Consider the following 14,888-nt stretch of genomic DNA (forward strand, 5'->3'; position numbering starts at 1 on the left):
AGATGGCATTAAATTACAATTGCTACAGTAAATACTAAGTAAATGTGTCTGACTACGAAAGCTGTGTGTGTGTGTGTTTTTTTTTCTGTTTTGTTTTTGTTGTTACTGTGATAAACGCTGTGCTGTGTTCAGGGCAGAAGAAGCCTTCAAAGTGCCAAACCAACCAACTTAACCGGGTCTTCGGTCATCGATTGCCTTTGTGTACCTCTTTTATGTTAAAAACAAAAAAAAAAAAAACACAGAAAATAATAATTTATATATTGTTATACAATTTTGGTCATCGTTCGATTAAATAAACTAAACTAAAGCAGAGTGTTCAATCATGTGTGTGTAGATAAAAAAAAAAAAAATAATAGAAAAACCCATGTTAAGTATACAGTTTAAATTGCAGATCATTGATTTGTATTAGTTATCGCAGCTATAAATAATTGCAAACACAAATGAAATCATTAGTTACATACTAATTTAAAAACAATTATCAGAGCCTTATCTTAGCCATAAATAATCCTATGCATACACCTAAAGAAAAAAAATAAGTTAAGTGAGAAATAGTAAGCCAGGCAAAAGAGAGAAAAGTCTTTTACAAAATGGAAATTGAAAAATTTGCCAAACTCAAAACGATAAGAAGATTGCCTAATGAAAATTTTCAGTCTTGGGGCAGGAAAATTCTGGGGGGAATTCTGTCTTTTAATGGAAAATCTAAAAAGGGGAAAAATCAGTAAACGAAAAAGTACTTAAATTGTGGCAAAATGGCAAAATGAAGTAAAACAAAGTCAAATGTTAAATATAGAATAGGATTTAAAAACTTCCAAAGGAAGTTTAACGAAAAAAAACAACAAAATAGACATCCTTGACTTATACTCTATACGTTATCTGTAAGATTTTCAATTGAGTGTATATGGTATTCGTTGTTAGTTTGGAAATGAGATTTTCTCTTATCTATGTGATTATTATTATTTGTTCGATTAATTAAGTTTAAAGAGTTGAGTGTAAATTTGAAACTGAAATCTTATCTAACTTCAAAACATTAATTAAAATTTTATAAATTATAGAAGGAGGAAATTTTTTTTTAATCGCTTTGACTATATATAAACTGGCGCATCAGCCGTCTCAATGTTTTGTTGTTTAACAAGAGTGACAATGAAAGGTTCGATTTAAAAAAACAATCACAAAATGAGTATTGTATATATGTATTTCATTCCTTTGATTACAGGATCTGTGCGTTGTTTGGGTGTGCCAATTTTGGTGCTGGCTACACTGGTGCAGCTGAGCAGTCAAACCGTGTTCCTAAATGGCGAGGAAGAGGATATTTGTCGTCTGTTCAAAGATGGCACCTTGTTGAGAAAGCCAACTACGTGTAATGAGTGGATTACTTGCAAGAACTATACCACCACAGAGGGAGGAATTTGCGATGATGGCAAATACTTTAGCTTAAGCAAAGGATCGTGTCAAAAAAGTTTGGACTCTACCGATACTTATTGCAGTACGCCATGCAGTTCGTCGACTCAGGGGTATGTGGGAACGACTACTAACTGTGCCGGTTGGCATTACTGTGAGAAGAAGGAGGAATTGGCCAGTGGTGTTTGCCCCAGCGGAATGCATTTCGATGGAACCACACAGACATGTCTCTACGCTAAGGACTCAGATTGTGTGGAAGAGTACGATTTTTGTAATATAGTGCCAACAGGTACTGCTTTTTTGGATGAATACAATTGCCATCTGTACTATACGTGCACCAAATATAAGCTTGACATCAATACCTGCGATGATGGACTCTACTTTGATGTGTCAGCGGGTAAATGTGTCGATAAGAAACTCGTCACGTGTGGCAAACATCCGATACCCAGCGATATTTGCGGCACGAAGAAGTTGGCAGTGCGTAATAAATTTGTCGCCGATGGCGCCACTTGTCGTGGTTATTACTATTGTCGCGATCTTGGCTCAGGTGTGCCCGACACCGAGCCCACCTGGCTGCAGTGTTCTTCCGATAGGTTCTTTAATGAGGATCGTCAGGGTTGTGTGCCACGCGAATCCCAAAAATGCAGTGGAAGTCGCTGCGATGGCCGAGAGGATGGTGAATTAGAGGTATCCGAAGTCGAAGGTTGCCAACATTATATAACATGTCTCAACGGCAAGGAGAGCCCCTCAGTGTCCTGCGGCAGTGACATGTATTTCAATGTTGCCTCTCAAAGTTGCTCAACCGTTGTGACATCATATGGTGCCTGTACTAATACTTCTGCTTAGGCACCCTGTATTATTTCTGTATAATCGTAAATATAAGAAACACATGACATGCTGATATGTTCTTTTAATAGATTCTCTAAATGATTTAAACTTTTACTCACGTCACCAAGAAAACAATTACTACAAAGCACAATGCTCTATAATCTTTTAATCAATATGAACTACTTGGCAAGACTTATTTATGTATGAAATCTTCTAGCCAAAGTGACAAAGTAATACCTGAAGTCTTACTTTCCTTCTATATTACATGAAACGGAGAAACAGTTCATTAAAGATTTGGAATGGAATGGAAAGGTTACTAGGAAATAACTTTTTTTTTTCTTTCTATTAGGCAGACATTTTACAGATTAAGCATTAAGCAGAGGACTGGAGCCAACTTCGACCGTGCCGAAGTTTTTATACCCTTGCAAATTTGTTTGTTATTCTTCCCTTTCCCATATCCGTCAAAGTGGAAAAACGTTTTATCTTAAAAGTCTAACATCTAACGGCCTACAATCTTAGGCTAAAGTAATGTGGCGAATACATCATGCTATTTTATCCAATGTGTATATGCCATCTATATATGTAATATAGTTATCCGATTTTGATCATAATAATAGGTATGTATTAATTTTTATCACAATCGCGTCAAAAATAACAAAGCCATTAATAAAAGTTACTGTTTTTGATGAGAACTAGATGATATAGTCACCAGATCTGGCTAAAAATTTGGCACATTCACTTGGAAGTGTATTAAACTTACAAATATTATTAGTTTTATAACCATATTTCACAAACAATGAATTTATTGAGAAACGTCACAGTTCGTGCCGTTTTGTATGGGCGCTATATTATATAGTAATCCGATCAGACTAAATCCATAATATACAACCCATCTAGTACATATGTATGAAATGCACAGAAAAAATGCGTTGATCCAGACGGACGGACGGACGGACATGGCTATATGAACTCATCTCGTCGTGCTGATCAACAATATATATACTTTATATGGTCGGAGATGCGTCTTTTTATGCGTTGCACACTTCTGACTAAAATTAATATATCCTTATTGCAAGGATAAAAAAGGTAACAGTTGAATGAAGAATCTTAACCATTAATCTACACACTAAATTATTTAAACTGATGTAAGTGAAAACGAGAAATGAGTGATTAGGTTAAAAAAATTAAAGTAGTCTTAAGGTTGAAACGGCTAAATGGCTTTCTAAAATGTTTGGTTGCATAACTTTGGGCGTTCGTAATATTGATTTCCGTTGCTGACTTTAGTTCAAGATCCTTGGGGAGAATTTATAGGTTATGGGTAAGATTTGCTATGGAGCTGAACCATATTCGGTTATCAGCCACTCTGTTAGAGTGTAAAGAGAAAGCAAAACACAAAGTTTTTATAACGAGCTACATAATTTAGTTATCCGATTTTGATCAATTTTACAGAGTCATTAATATGTACAATGTACCTACACACATATATATTTAAAACTGACAAATTTCAAAATCTCGTCAAAAATAACTAAGTTGTTAATAAAAATTACTGTTTTCGATCGATAATTCCTATGGGAGCTATATTATATAACCACCAACAGTTGTTTTTCGATTTACAAACTAGGCCCCAAAAACAAAAATTTTAATAAACTAGGCTTTTAATATAACAAAATAACAAAATGCATGATTTTTTAAAACCATAAAATTAATTTTTAAAAAAATCGAAAAGTTATTTTCGATTGATTGACACTTTTTTCTTTAAGTTTTTCTATTTTATTTTCTAAACTAATAAGGCTATCAAAGTCACTGTCTTGAATATCATCCGAAGAAAAAAGAAGTTACAAAAACAAAATTTTAATTTATAAGAGGTTTAATATTCTATGAGTTGTGAAAAAGACTACGAATTAACGAGGGGACCAAAATGTATGGAATTTTTTTCAAGGAGATAGAATTTTGTTTCGATTTATCGCGACTTTCGATTTAGCGGGTTACAAATTATCGATTACTGTATATAGTAGTTTGACACTTAGTCCTAACTTAAAACCTAATTGGGTTATATGTATATAACTTTTTATCTGTAAAATCTGGCTTAAAGCGAAAGTGTCAAAAGCAAACTCCAGAACTTGCGCGCTCTTAATTCATCGGCGACGTCCAAGTTGATCAATGTGCTAGAGAAAAAGGCTGAAAACCACAGAGAGTGATAGACAGTGGGAGAGAGACGAAGAGGCTCTTTAAGAAACAAGAACCGACATGAACATTTTTGCCGACATTGTTGTTGGTGTCAAGTCTGCAGATTTAGTTTGCTCACCGGAGCGAGTAATTTAACATCGTTTGGAAGCCGCTCCGCGTCATCGGAAGGAAGAAAGGAAAAATTAAAAAAAAAGACAAACAAAAAAAAAAGAATTTATTGGTACAGCATTTATACATGTCTATATAAATTTTGTAACGGTGAAGGAAAAATTTATAAAAGGAAACAAAACAAAAAGAAAAAAACAAAGTGCCTAAGAAAGAAAACGAGCACCGTTACAAGTTTTGGTCCCCCATATTGTCTTTGCTTTGCCATTTTTCGGATGCAAATGCAAAAAATTTACCGCTCGATTGACTCCACCTCTCTCAAGACAAAAAAAAAGTTTCTAAAGCCTCTCTTATAAAAAAGAAAAAAAGGGAAACGAATTAAACAAAACCCTTGGTGTTTCTGCGAAAGTGAGTGAATTTTTGTATATATAATTGTTGTCTAACGTTGTGCAGCAACAAGGAAAGCGCATCAACACGTGTAAGTGATCTTTCATTCTCTTTCTTTTTACTTGACTCCCTTTTGTCACGATGAGTGACCCATTTAAATAACTTGCGTTGCATTGACGTAATTTTTGCAGCAAAGTACTCATACATATAAATAAAATAGACATATGTACATACATATGTACTTACATGTACATACATGCATATATAAGTACATACATATGTATATGGTTTTATATCTGTGTACATAGGTTGTTAAAAAAATGAAAATGATTTCCTCATTATTATTTACCTCAGACTGTTTTTTAAGCCAATTTCTACCCGATTTAATAAAAGTTATATACATACATATCTAATAAATCCGAACTTGTATATATGTATGTATGTATGTACAAACATACATGTGTTAAAATGACGCCAAACACTTGGATATTTAAAAAAAAATTAATTTTGAATAATTAAAAAAAAAAAAATCATGATATACATAATTATTTTTACGAAAATTGTCCCAGTTTTAGTTTTTGAGGTTTTGATGAAAATGGAATGGAAACTTAAAGATTACTTTCTAATAAAAAAACTGAAATATGAATTTTAAAAATCGGTGAAAAATGAACAGAATTACAGATTCACAAAGTTAGGGTTATTTGAGATATTAAAAAAAAAAAATGAGTGGTGACTCCAACCAATTTTGCTAAGCTTGTTAATTTTCGTCAATTTGTAACCGATTTTAAAAAGATATACCTCAATTAAATCTGAATTAAGTATATTCCAAAGTGGCATATGAAATTGGATAACTTAGAGATTTTGGTCCGATTTAAAAAAAAAATCATCATGATTTCTTTATGATTCAGTTTTAAATTTTGTTCTGAAGATTTTAATGGCAGATTGAAAGACATTATTCTAAGTTGAAAATAAAGACATGATTTTTTTTTAAATGCTTCGAAAATTGATTTATTGCTGTTCATTGGCATTTTTTGTATCGCTTGAAAAAATAAATTGATAACTAGCGTGATTTGAATTATAGCTCAAAACTGAATTTAAAAACATTAAAATGAGATATCATTTTCGTAAGTCGGTTAAAATTGGACAAATTTACACAGTCGCAAAATTAAGAGTATTTAAGAATTTTCAGAATTTTTCAAATTATATTTTTGTGAAGTATATTTTGGTAAATGAATAAACAATAAATCATATTTTCAGTGATCCAAAAACTTTTAACAGCGCTCTAATAGCGCGGAAGCCGTGGCATATGCCACTCCTGCAATAAGGCTAATCCGGACCTGGTTCTAACAAAATTCACACTCAGGTAAGTCGCTTGTCTAACTTGAGGAACTAGGAAGAAACTGTTCGCAAGTTTCTTCCCCTCTGGATTAATGTAAATTTGACATTTTTTCTTTTGGCATTTCTTTACAATTCCTACAACAGTTTTTGGTAATGGCTTGTATGTTTAAAGTCAAAGTATTTAATCCTTTATATAAAATTTGTGTTGAAAAAATCGCATAAACTTAGATGCAAAAAGAGATTCCAAGAAATTTCACATATTGCTTTTTATAGATTCAGTTTTTTGACTTTGATTTCGTAAAATGGAATATAGGCATAGGAAAAATGAAGAAGCTCCGTTTATTTTACTATGTTTTGGGTAGTTTTTCACACTTTTTGTTTATACCCATAAATAAAGATATTTACCTACCAAAATAGCAGTTTTTCGTTTAGTTGCTGAAAAAGTAAATAAAAAGTTTAAAAATCTGTCAGTAGTAAGTTAAGTTAATTAAATAATTTTTTTTTACAAATACTTGCATGCAAATACATTGATTCGAATACATTGAAACATTAGTGACCAAGTAAAGTTTTAAAGCAAACATTGGTCATTTACCTATTATATTTCATACATTTTTCAAAACTTTTAGGTTAAGCAACTCTACATATTCTTGAATCACGTAAATTCAGTAAAGCAATTTTACTCAAAGCACTTTAGGTAGATAACTTAACTACATAGTTTCCCAGAACAATGCTTCAACAATTTGAGACATTAAATTTAGCAAGTTAAACTTGTTGCACTGCATAAAGTTTCCTTTTTCCTGTTGTGCATACTTTTAATAATATTGAAATTTCAGCTGACAATGAAATGCAAGCAGTGCAAATACCTTTTTAAAGTTTTGCCATTAAAATCATACTTTTCACCTTTATTTCAACTTCTATATATGCGAATGAGTATACTCATCCATACATATATATGTGTGTATGTATTTATATAGGTTTATTTTGAAATTTAATCGAGAAAGTTTTCGTTAGTCAAAGATTTGGCATTTCCAGTGGTTTTCCTGTTATTTTATAATTAAGTCATTTCGCGCCATGTGTGCTTAATTGTTGAATACGAATCGTATTGTGAAAGTTTGTACTTCCAAATTTGTTTTTAATCATTTGGAAATGACTTTGCTTTTCCTTATCCTCCACTCACAAAACAGCCGAACCCCGCACCACCACCCGCATTCCAAACATAGTTCATAAAACTTAATTTGTTTAATTAGTTGTATTGTTGCATAGTATTTGATTTGTATTTCACACTGAGTGAATGGGAAAACAATTGCTTAGGTTTTCACTCTTACTTACAGCAAAAGGCTAAGGAAATTTTATATCCTTTTGGCGCACATTGCTTATTTAATTGCCATTCATTAGGCGTACGCACACTCACACATACATACATACATATGCATTGAGAATACTCCAAGTGAGATTCAAGAGCCTTTTCGCCTTTCATTTTCATTTTAATTAACCAACTTTACGCATTTATTCTCATTTGCAAGCCAAAGTTTGCCGCACTAGCGCAGCAACATTTGTTGCTCGGCCAAAAACAGAGCGCAAAAAAAAACCTACAACAAATAAACAACGTAAAAACAAAAAAAAAATGCCGTATAATAAATAAAAGTTATTCAAAAGCGAAACACCAACTAAGCAACAACAACAACAACAACAACAATATCAGCCATTGGGAGTACTTCTATTTCAACTTTTTAAATCTGTGATACTCCGCAAAAAAAAAAAAAGCACGGAAAAAAATAATAGTAGTAAAAAATTTTTGCCGAAAGCTTTATACTCTTGCAGGATTTTGAATGTAAAATCGCATTCTCTTCACTGATGTCCATTTCCCACAGAATCACGGTACCCCGAAAAAGTGACTCAAAAGAAGGATGCTCTTCTTTATAAAGTCAACCAGATACATTATAACGAATGCGCTGAGTTGACCCAGTTTAGCCAATATGATTAGTGGGGCTCATAAAAAGTTTGAAAGCCTCTTTTCTACCTCGGTCAGCTAAAGTTGAATTGAGCTATATGCAAATTCAAGAGTCATTCTAATAAGATGGCCGGTTGTCGAATCAACCACAAGGATATAGACACTATTAGTTGATAAAATATTTGTTATTGCCATAAATGCTTAGAATTTATTAGCGGCATTTATCTGCAATTAAACCCATTCTCGTTTATTAAGAATGTAACTTTAGGTTGATAAAAATCTAATGCAGTAAGGACTTTAAGGTTTAAATTTATTTCAATAACTAGAGAATCTCTCTCTTTCTCTCTCTCTGGCTCTGTCACTCGGTCTCTTTATTTCAGATATTTTTGTTGAACTGTAAACCAAATCCGAATGTCAACATGCGAAATAAATCAGCGACTGTTGGCACCAGCAAGCCGCTGGTCCATGAATTCTCCCATTGTTATCGTTAGCAGCCCCCCGTCAAATATGCGAATTGGAAATGTTTAATGAATTTTGGATCCGCCCCATCTAACCCAGTCTACACAAACCATCCAGTCACACTCTGTACAAGCATGCATGTTGTATGCGAATTTATTACGACTCGCATTACATTCGCTGAGGTCTAACACTCTTTGCCGTTTGCTTACCCCTCCCTCCCGCCCTCTCTCACTCTCCCTAGCTGTGTGTGATACACGTCATTTGCCGTTCGGGGCAGGCAAAAAGGCAAACATTTTGTTGACCCAAACCCAAACCACAGCCACAGTGCTGGCGCATGGTTTTCGTCTGTTATTGTTGGCAATTAACGTATTTCCATTGGCAATTTTTTTTTTAATCCCATTTTTGGCAGGCAAAATCGAGAGCACTCTTAATGAAAAACAATATCTACCTAGTTTTAATTTCTTCAAATTGAAATGAAAGTTCATCTGTTTTTGGCCTCTTAATTTTCATAATCTTGTCGTATTTTTTAGCTAACCTCCTGTTATATGTGATTTATTAGGCAAATAAAGCACGAGATGTATTATCAATTCCCTTTCAAAAGGACTATGTCGATTTTGGTCATCATTTTGCAAGTGCATTAAAGACGAAACATATTAAGTTTATGTTTAATTAGGAAATTTTGTAAACCGTCGAAAATACATTTTTTTTGTAGCATACTTAGGGGATGATAAAATAATACAAATAAAGTCTTTGGTATTTTACAGATCTCTAACTTCAAATCAGTCAATAACTTTAAAGTTTACATTAATTAAACTGGAAATACTTTAAAAATCAACATGAATGTTTCAAAATTTCAGTTTCTATGACGAATAAATATATAAAAGTTACAAAGTTAGAGGTTTTTTGTTGCAGTTTTAGTGAGTTTAATAAAAGTAAATAAAACTGATCGAGTTCTTGCAAGAGAGTATAGAAACTTTGGCTTTGCTTTGCCTTCTAGTTTAGTTTTAGTTTTCTTATTTTTCATCTTCATATTTTTACTGGCGTAGTGGAAAAATTATGCAACTAAATTTGAGTCAGGCCACAAATTTTCGTTTCATTGTACATTGTGTCAGGGCCATAAATTTTGCCAGAAACATGCTGGCACCAACGAATTGCTCAGTCTCCTCCCTCGACAACGACCCCAGAGCGAAAAGTGTGTGTATGCTTGTGCTTGTGTGTGTGTGCCTTAGGAAGGAGGGCGGCAAAGAAGTCAAGAGTCAAGATCGGAAAACAAGCTGCTATTTGGAAAAGTTGCAACAAGCTGGAAAGCCTGTTGCAGCCAAGCAACATTTAATTTCTTTCACTTCAAGCCAAATCGAATAGACAAAAGTTCTGGGCCAACAAACCAAAAATCGAAACCGCCCATCTAGGCGGGCCCTTTGCCAATGTCACTGGCAAAAGTTATAGAGTCTAAAAACTTAATATTTTTGTTGCTTATGTTATCCTTTACCAAACTAACCCATTCTCATTTTCATTTACCGCGTACACAAAACGCCCCAAGTCAGCCTCTTTAATATTTCTTTTGAAATACTTTTAAGCTAATGGTTAGATGCCTTCTGGACTTGTGATTAATTTCAGTTTACCAACACAACTACATCTATGTGAGACACCTATAATTCTTCATTTCATTTGGCACTGTAGTAAAAGTTTTAACTTTTTCTAATGAAAGCAATTCAAGTCAAACACCTCGAATAACTTTTCACTAGTGTAATTAACTAAGCAACTACCAAAACTATTTATTTGTGATGGAAAAACTGCGAGTGGTAAATAAATTTTCCTCGTATTGATTTTACTCTAAAAGTTGTTTATTGCCTGTAGTTTTCACTTACAAGGGATTACAACAACAATAAAAACAACAACAACAACATTCATTTAAGAATTTTCTTTCATGTGTGTGAGAGTAGTTCAAGATAAAAACATTGACTTAAAGTAAGCAATATGGAGAACTTTAAAACCAATTTAACGATGGATAGCATTAAAAAATAATTAGAAATTTAAAAAAAAAGTATTCTTAGACGTTATTTCAAAAATGTTAATATTACTTGTATTTTTATTAATTTCAATAAAATGATGATGTATTTTTTTGTTATTTTATTAAAGGTTTTTAATCGAAAAGGGCGGATATATTGCTAAATTTGTTAGCATTTTTAGTATACATTGAAATAAACTTATTACTGTGAACATATTTGTTAATTTTTATATTTTGTTTCTGGGAGTTCCTTTGTCTTCAATGGTTGGTATTTTGTAGCACAGTTTTTGGGGCATGAAAAGTGCTTGATTTTGCAGTTGTGTTGATTTTGAAATCCCAACATGGTGTTTAATAAATTCTTTCCAAATTTATATTCATGTATCTAGGCACATATGTATGTTTGTTTATATGTATTTGTATATGCATTTAGAATGTAGATGCAAGCATGCATGCTTATATGTACACTGGGGCAAACACTTGGAATTTCATTAACACAGTTCAGAGAGTGCAGTTAGAGGAAGGTTAACACCGGCACCAACAGCTTGCTTGATGGCCATACATCAAGATGAAGGATGAGCATACCCCACAGCCCCACATGCAAGTGTGTATTTACATATGTATGCATGTGTGTGTGTGTGTGTGTGTGTATATAAATATATGACCCTTGCATTGTAACGTTAACGGGTGTCGCTGTCAGGTCCGTTGAGGTTAACAAAAATGTCTGCAAAATTGCTTGGGCTTGTGAAATGAATGCACGTGCATAATTTATACCCTTGGCTTTCGTCTCATCAGTCTCTTTTTCTCTCTCTTCCTGTCTCTCTTTCTTTTTAAGTCTCTAACATGTCTGTTAATTGTGACTTAACAGCCAATGCGGTAGCATTGTAGTTTACAGAACTCGACCCAATGGCTTTGAATTTATATCTTACTACTGGCGGGAGAGTAGGAATCAAAGTGAAATGTTATACTAGGTCACTTACGTTCCACAAGCAGCACGTGCGAATTGTTATAAAGTAACGGTGCTTTTGCCTGGCAGCGCTCAGTACGCTGATAACCTCGTGTGTGGCAAAACCATTTTTGAGGTAAATTGTGTCCGTCTGCCTTAGAGTAACGAAAAATGTGAATGGAAAAAGGCGAAAGAAATGTCATCGGGTGAATGGGATTTGCGTGCCCTTAAGGCGCTCGAGGAGGAGGAGCAAAAAGAATTTCTGGCCCTAAGTCAAAAGAATCTCTTTGATGGTCCTCTACCGGGCGGCGGCGGTGGTGGTGGGGCTGTCGGATCTGGTGGCGGAGGAGGCGGTGCCGGTGATGGGATAACAAACAAAACATCAACTCTAACATATGCCCAATTGCATCCCCATCTACTAAAATTACCCACCATTGACGAGTGTCAACTAATAGCAGCCAAACGACACGCCTTCAGTCCCAATGGCGGTGGTAGCTCCTCCGGATTGAAATTCACCCGTGCCCTATCCCTATCGGCCCATTCGCTGTCACCGCGGGCCAGTTCCAGTTTTGGTAAGAAGCTCAAGGCCCGATTGGTGGGTGCCAAATCAAGTGGCTCCCTGTCTCCGTCACGGCATTCGCATAGTTATAGTGTGTCGCCGGTTTATACACCGCCGCCCATGCGCCGCTGTGCCACATTGCATCATACTCAGCCGGTGCGCAAGGCATTTAAGAATCTTCAGCAACTTGAGCGTAAACGTGGACAAAATCAGCAACAGCAACAGCAACAACAACATCAATTGCAACAAAATTCCGTTGCAATGCTACCCCCACTGCCCCCACAACTTCAACGTATTGCGGGAACTAATAAAACATATTGGAAATATGGCGCCAATTCAACGGCTGCCTCGATTATTGGCCAGCGAGCACAACGACAGCAGAGACAGGGACTAGAACTCGAATCAAATACATCCGATGAGCATAACTCAGAGTCCGATATACTGGATAGTGCCACGGAAACGGGCTCCTGCAGTGTTCCTCTGCCGGCAGCAGATTCCAATGAGTTGCTACGTCTGATGTTAAATGCCGCCAGTTCGGCGGTGACAGCAACTGGTGGGCCAATGCCAATCCGACGATATCAACACCAGCAGCAACAGCAACAGCTACCCGTCAGCGATGTCGACGAAGATGAAGTGGAAACTGTTGCTTATGAAGCTTACCATCAACAACCACTCAATCTTCAGAGCAAAAGCTTTGAGCGCAAGCTCTTAGGACTAACAGGACAGGAGAATAACAGTCATTGTAACAGTCCAAAATTAAGCCCCAGTCGTTTAATACAATCCACAACTAACAGAAGGATGTACAAGTCCAATTCACTGGATGCTGCTGTCCCCCACCAGCAGCAGCAGCAGCAGCAGCAGCCGCAACAGCAACAGGAGACGAATGAGCCTCGTTACCTTCATCAGGGCAAGATTGTCTGCTATGGTGGTCATCAAATCACTCAGACCGCAGCTGGTCTTCTAACTTCAACAGTAATCGACGATGAACTCGAACAACATATCAAGCATTGTTCGTGCTCGTGCAATCACATGGGCTACGGCAATTCCATGGACTATCAGGTGAGTTGGCCATCCCGCTGGACACCTGCAGTCCCGAGTCCAAAGTTGTGTGCATTCTGTTGTAAATGATTCTGGCATGTACATATGTATGTATGTATGTTCCTACTACTCTTAATTGCACTCATTCTCACAATCATTTAGCCAATTCCCTTTGACCTTACTCTAGCTTGCCCCATGGACATGCCATTAAAGGGTACCCAAGAAATCGCATAATAAATCAATACTGAACTTGTTTATACGCATTTTCATCCTTTGAAAGGTTCAGAGATAAAAAATATTAACATTTGTAAACGACATTTTAAAAGTACAGATCAACTCATGAAACTATACTTGAGTTTATCCTTGTCAAATTCGAATTGGTACTACAGTACCAACAAAACTTTCTTGAGGAATGGACAATGTACTATGTATAAAATAGTATGTCCAGACTATTAGTTGAATAGAAGAAGACTAAGAGTATGCGGAATAATAAACAAACTTGTTTCGCTTGATTTCCTTAGCTGTAATTTTCAACTAGTTTTAGCGTCGGAAAAATTCTGCGGCCATTTTAATTCTATACTCATTAGCAGAGTCTCTCGATAAGCGAGCTTGTTCGTTCTTTAAAGAGCTATGCAGAAAACCTGTTTATCACTTTGTTTTACCTGTGATATTGACCTTGAGTTGGTTTATTAGCCATGCGTTCTAAGGTTGATACATTTTCAAACGATCGAAATCTAGAGAATTAACTTTCGAGTTTCTAAAAAGGATGATTCGGGCTTTTATTTTTTACAGTTTTTAGCTCATGAGAGATATGTACTTGCAGAATAAAACGAACAAACAACTTAAGAATAAAATTGTTACTCCTTTAAAGTCGTTAGAAACTTTTAACATAATTTCAAATTTAAAAAAAATATAGTTTTAGGTAGATATATGTATTTAGACTAGAATATTCCTATTGAAAAGTTGCCTCTATTTGACCAACGTTTCTAATTGATAATTATTAACTGTGTTTGAGTCTTGCAGCTGTGTAACACCCCTTTAATATAATAGTTTAAGCTTGTTTCCTGGCAATGCGCCCCACATCACGACGCCAATGTCCTTTGGCCCTAACTCCGGGGTAGCAATTGTGATGCTGGTGGCATACATTTAACGTCTGAGCCGTTAGTTGTAAACTCATTATCATTATGACTCTTTGTGGTGCATTTTGTGTTCATGGCTGGATTGGTGCCCGGAGATCGGCCAACACTGCAGGTTGCTGTTGTTGTTGTTGTTGTTGTTGTTGCTGCTGCTGCTGTTGGCCATGCGTTCTGAAGTGCCCAGCACTCTATTGTTTGAAATAATGCTGAGTGGCGTTGGTCCGTTGCTCGCTGCTGGTTAAGTGAAAAGTTCTCGTTTTTTTTTTCTTTTGACTCAATTGGTATGAAAGGCTTTCTGAGTGTGTCAAACAATAAGCTAGATACGAATCTTAATTAATTTGAAAGTTCATCTATAAAAATAAATTAAATATGTACAATAAAACACTTTTAATAGGGTCATACATAAGTATGTACTTATATGAATAGTCAAAGCAAACATTTTTCATTTCTAGGGATTATCATTAGTTTTATTAAATAATTAAACTCTAGTATAAGCTGTTTAAGCAAGCAAAAAAAAAAAGAAAAAAAAAATTATATAGACATACATACAT

The 14,888-nt window shown here is 35.1% G+C and overlaps 2 protein-coding genes across 2 annotated transcripts in view; both read left to right on the forward strand.

Annotated features, from left to right (window-relative positions):
* The first annotated feature begins 1,093 nt into the window (after window positions 1-1,093).
* Window positions 1,094-2,314, forward strand: LOC6645639 (peritrophin-48). The gene is made up of 2 exons (XM_002068317.4): window positions 1,094-1,147; window positions 1,214-2,314. The coding sequence occupies exons 1-2, from the start codon at window positions 1,114-1,116 to the stop codon at window positions 2,242-2,244; spliced, it is 1,065 nt and encodes a 354-aa protein (XP_002068353.2). The 5' UTR covers window positions 1,094-1,113; the 3' UTR covers window positions 2,245-2,314.
* Window positions 2,315-11,749: 9,435 nt separating this feature from the next.
* Window positions 11,750-14,888, forward strand: part of LOC6645657 — a 115,189-nt gene continuing 112,050 nt past the window's right edge. The window contains exon 1 of the mRNA XM_047011811.1: window positions 11,750-13,222. Within this exon, the coding sequence (XP_046867767.1) occupies window positions 11,801-13,222 (1,422 nt within the window). The 5' untranslated portion in view covers window positions 11,750-11,800. The remainder of the gene's footprint in view (window positions 13,223-14,888) is intronic.

Source organism: Drosophila willistoni (assembly GCF_018902025.1).
Source record: "Drosophila willistoni isolate 14030-0811.24 chromosome XR unlocalized genomic scaffold, UCI_dwil_1.1 Seg143, whole genome shotgun sequence".
Classification (NCBI taxonomy): domain Eukaryota; kingdom Metazoa; phylum Arthropoda; class Insecta; order Diptera; family Drosophilidae; genus Drosophila; species Drosophila willistoni.

Bases quoted from the DNA above. Each gene is read 5' to 3' on its own strand.
- LOC6645639 (XM_002068317.4), top strand. From the start codon at position 1,114: ATGTTTTGTTGTTTAACAAGAGTGACAATGAAAG. The intron at 1,148-1,213 runs GTTCGATTTAAA...CTTTGATTACAG, and splicing joins AACAAGAGTGACAATGAAAG to GATCTGTGCGTTGTTTGGGT.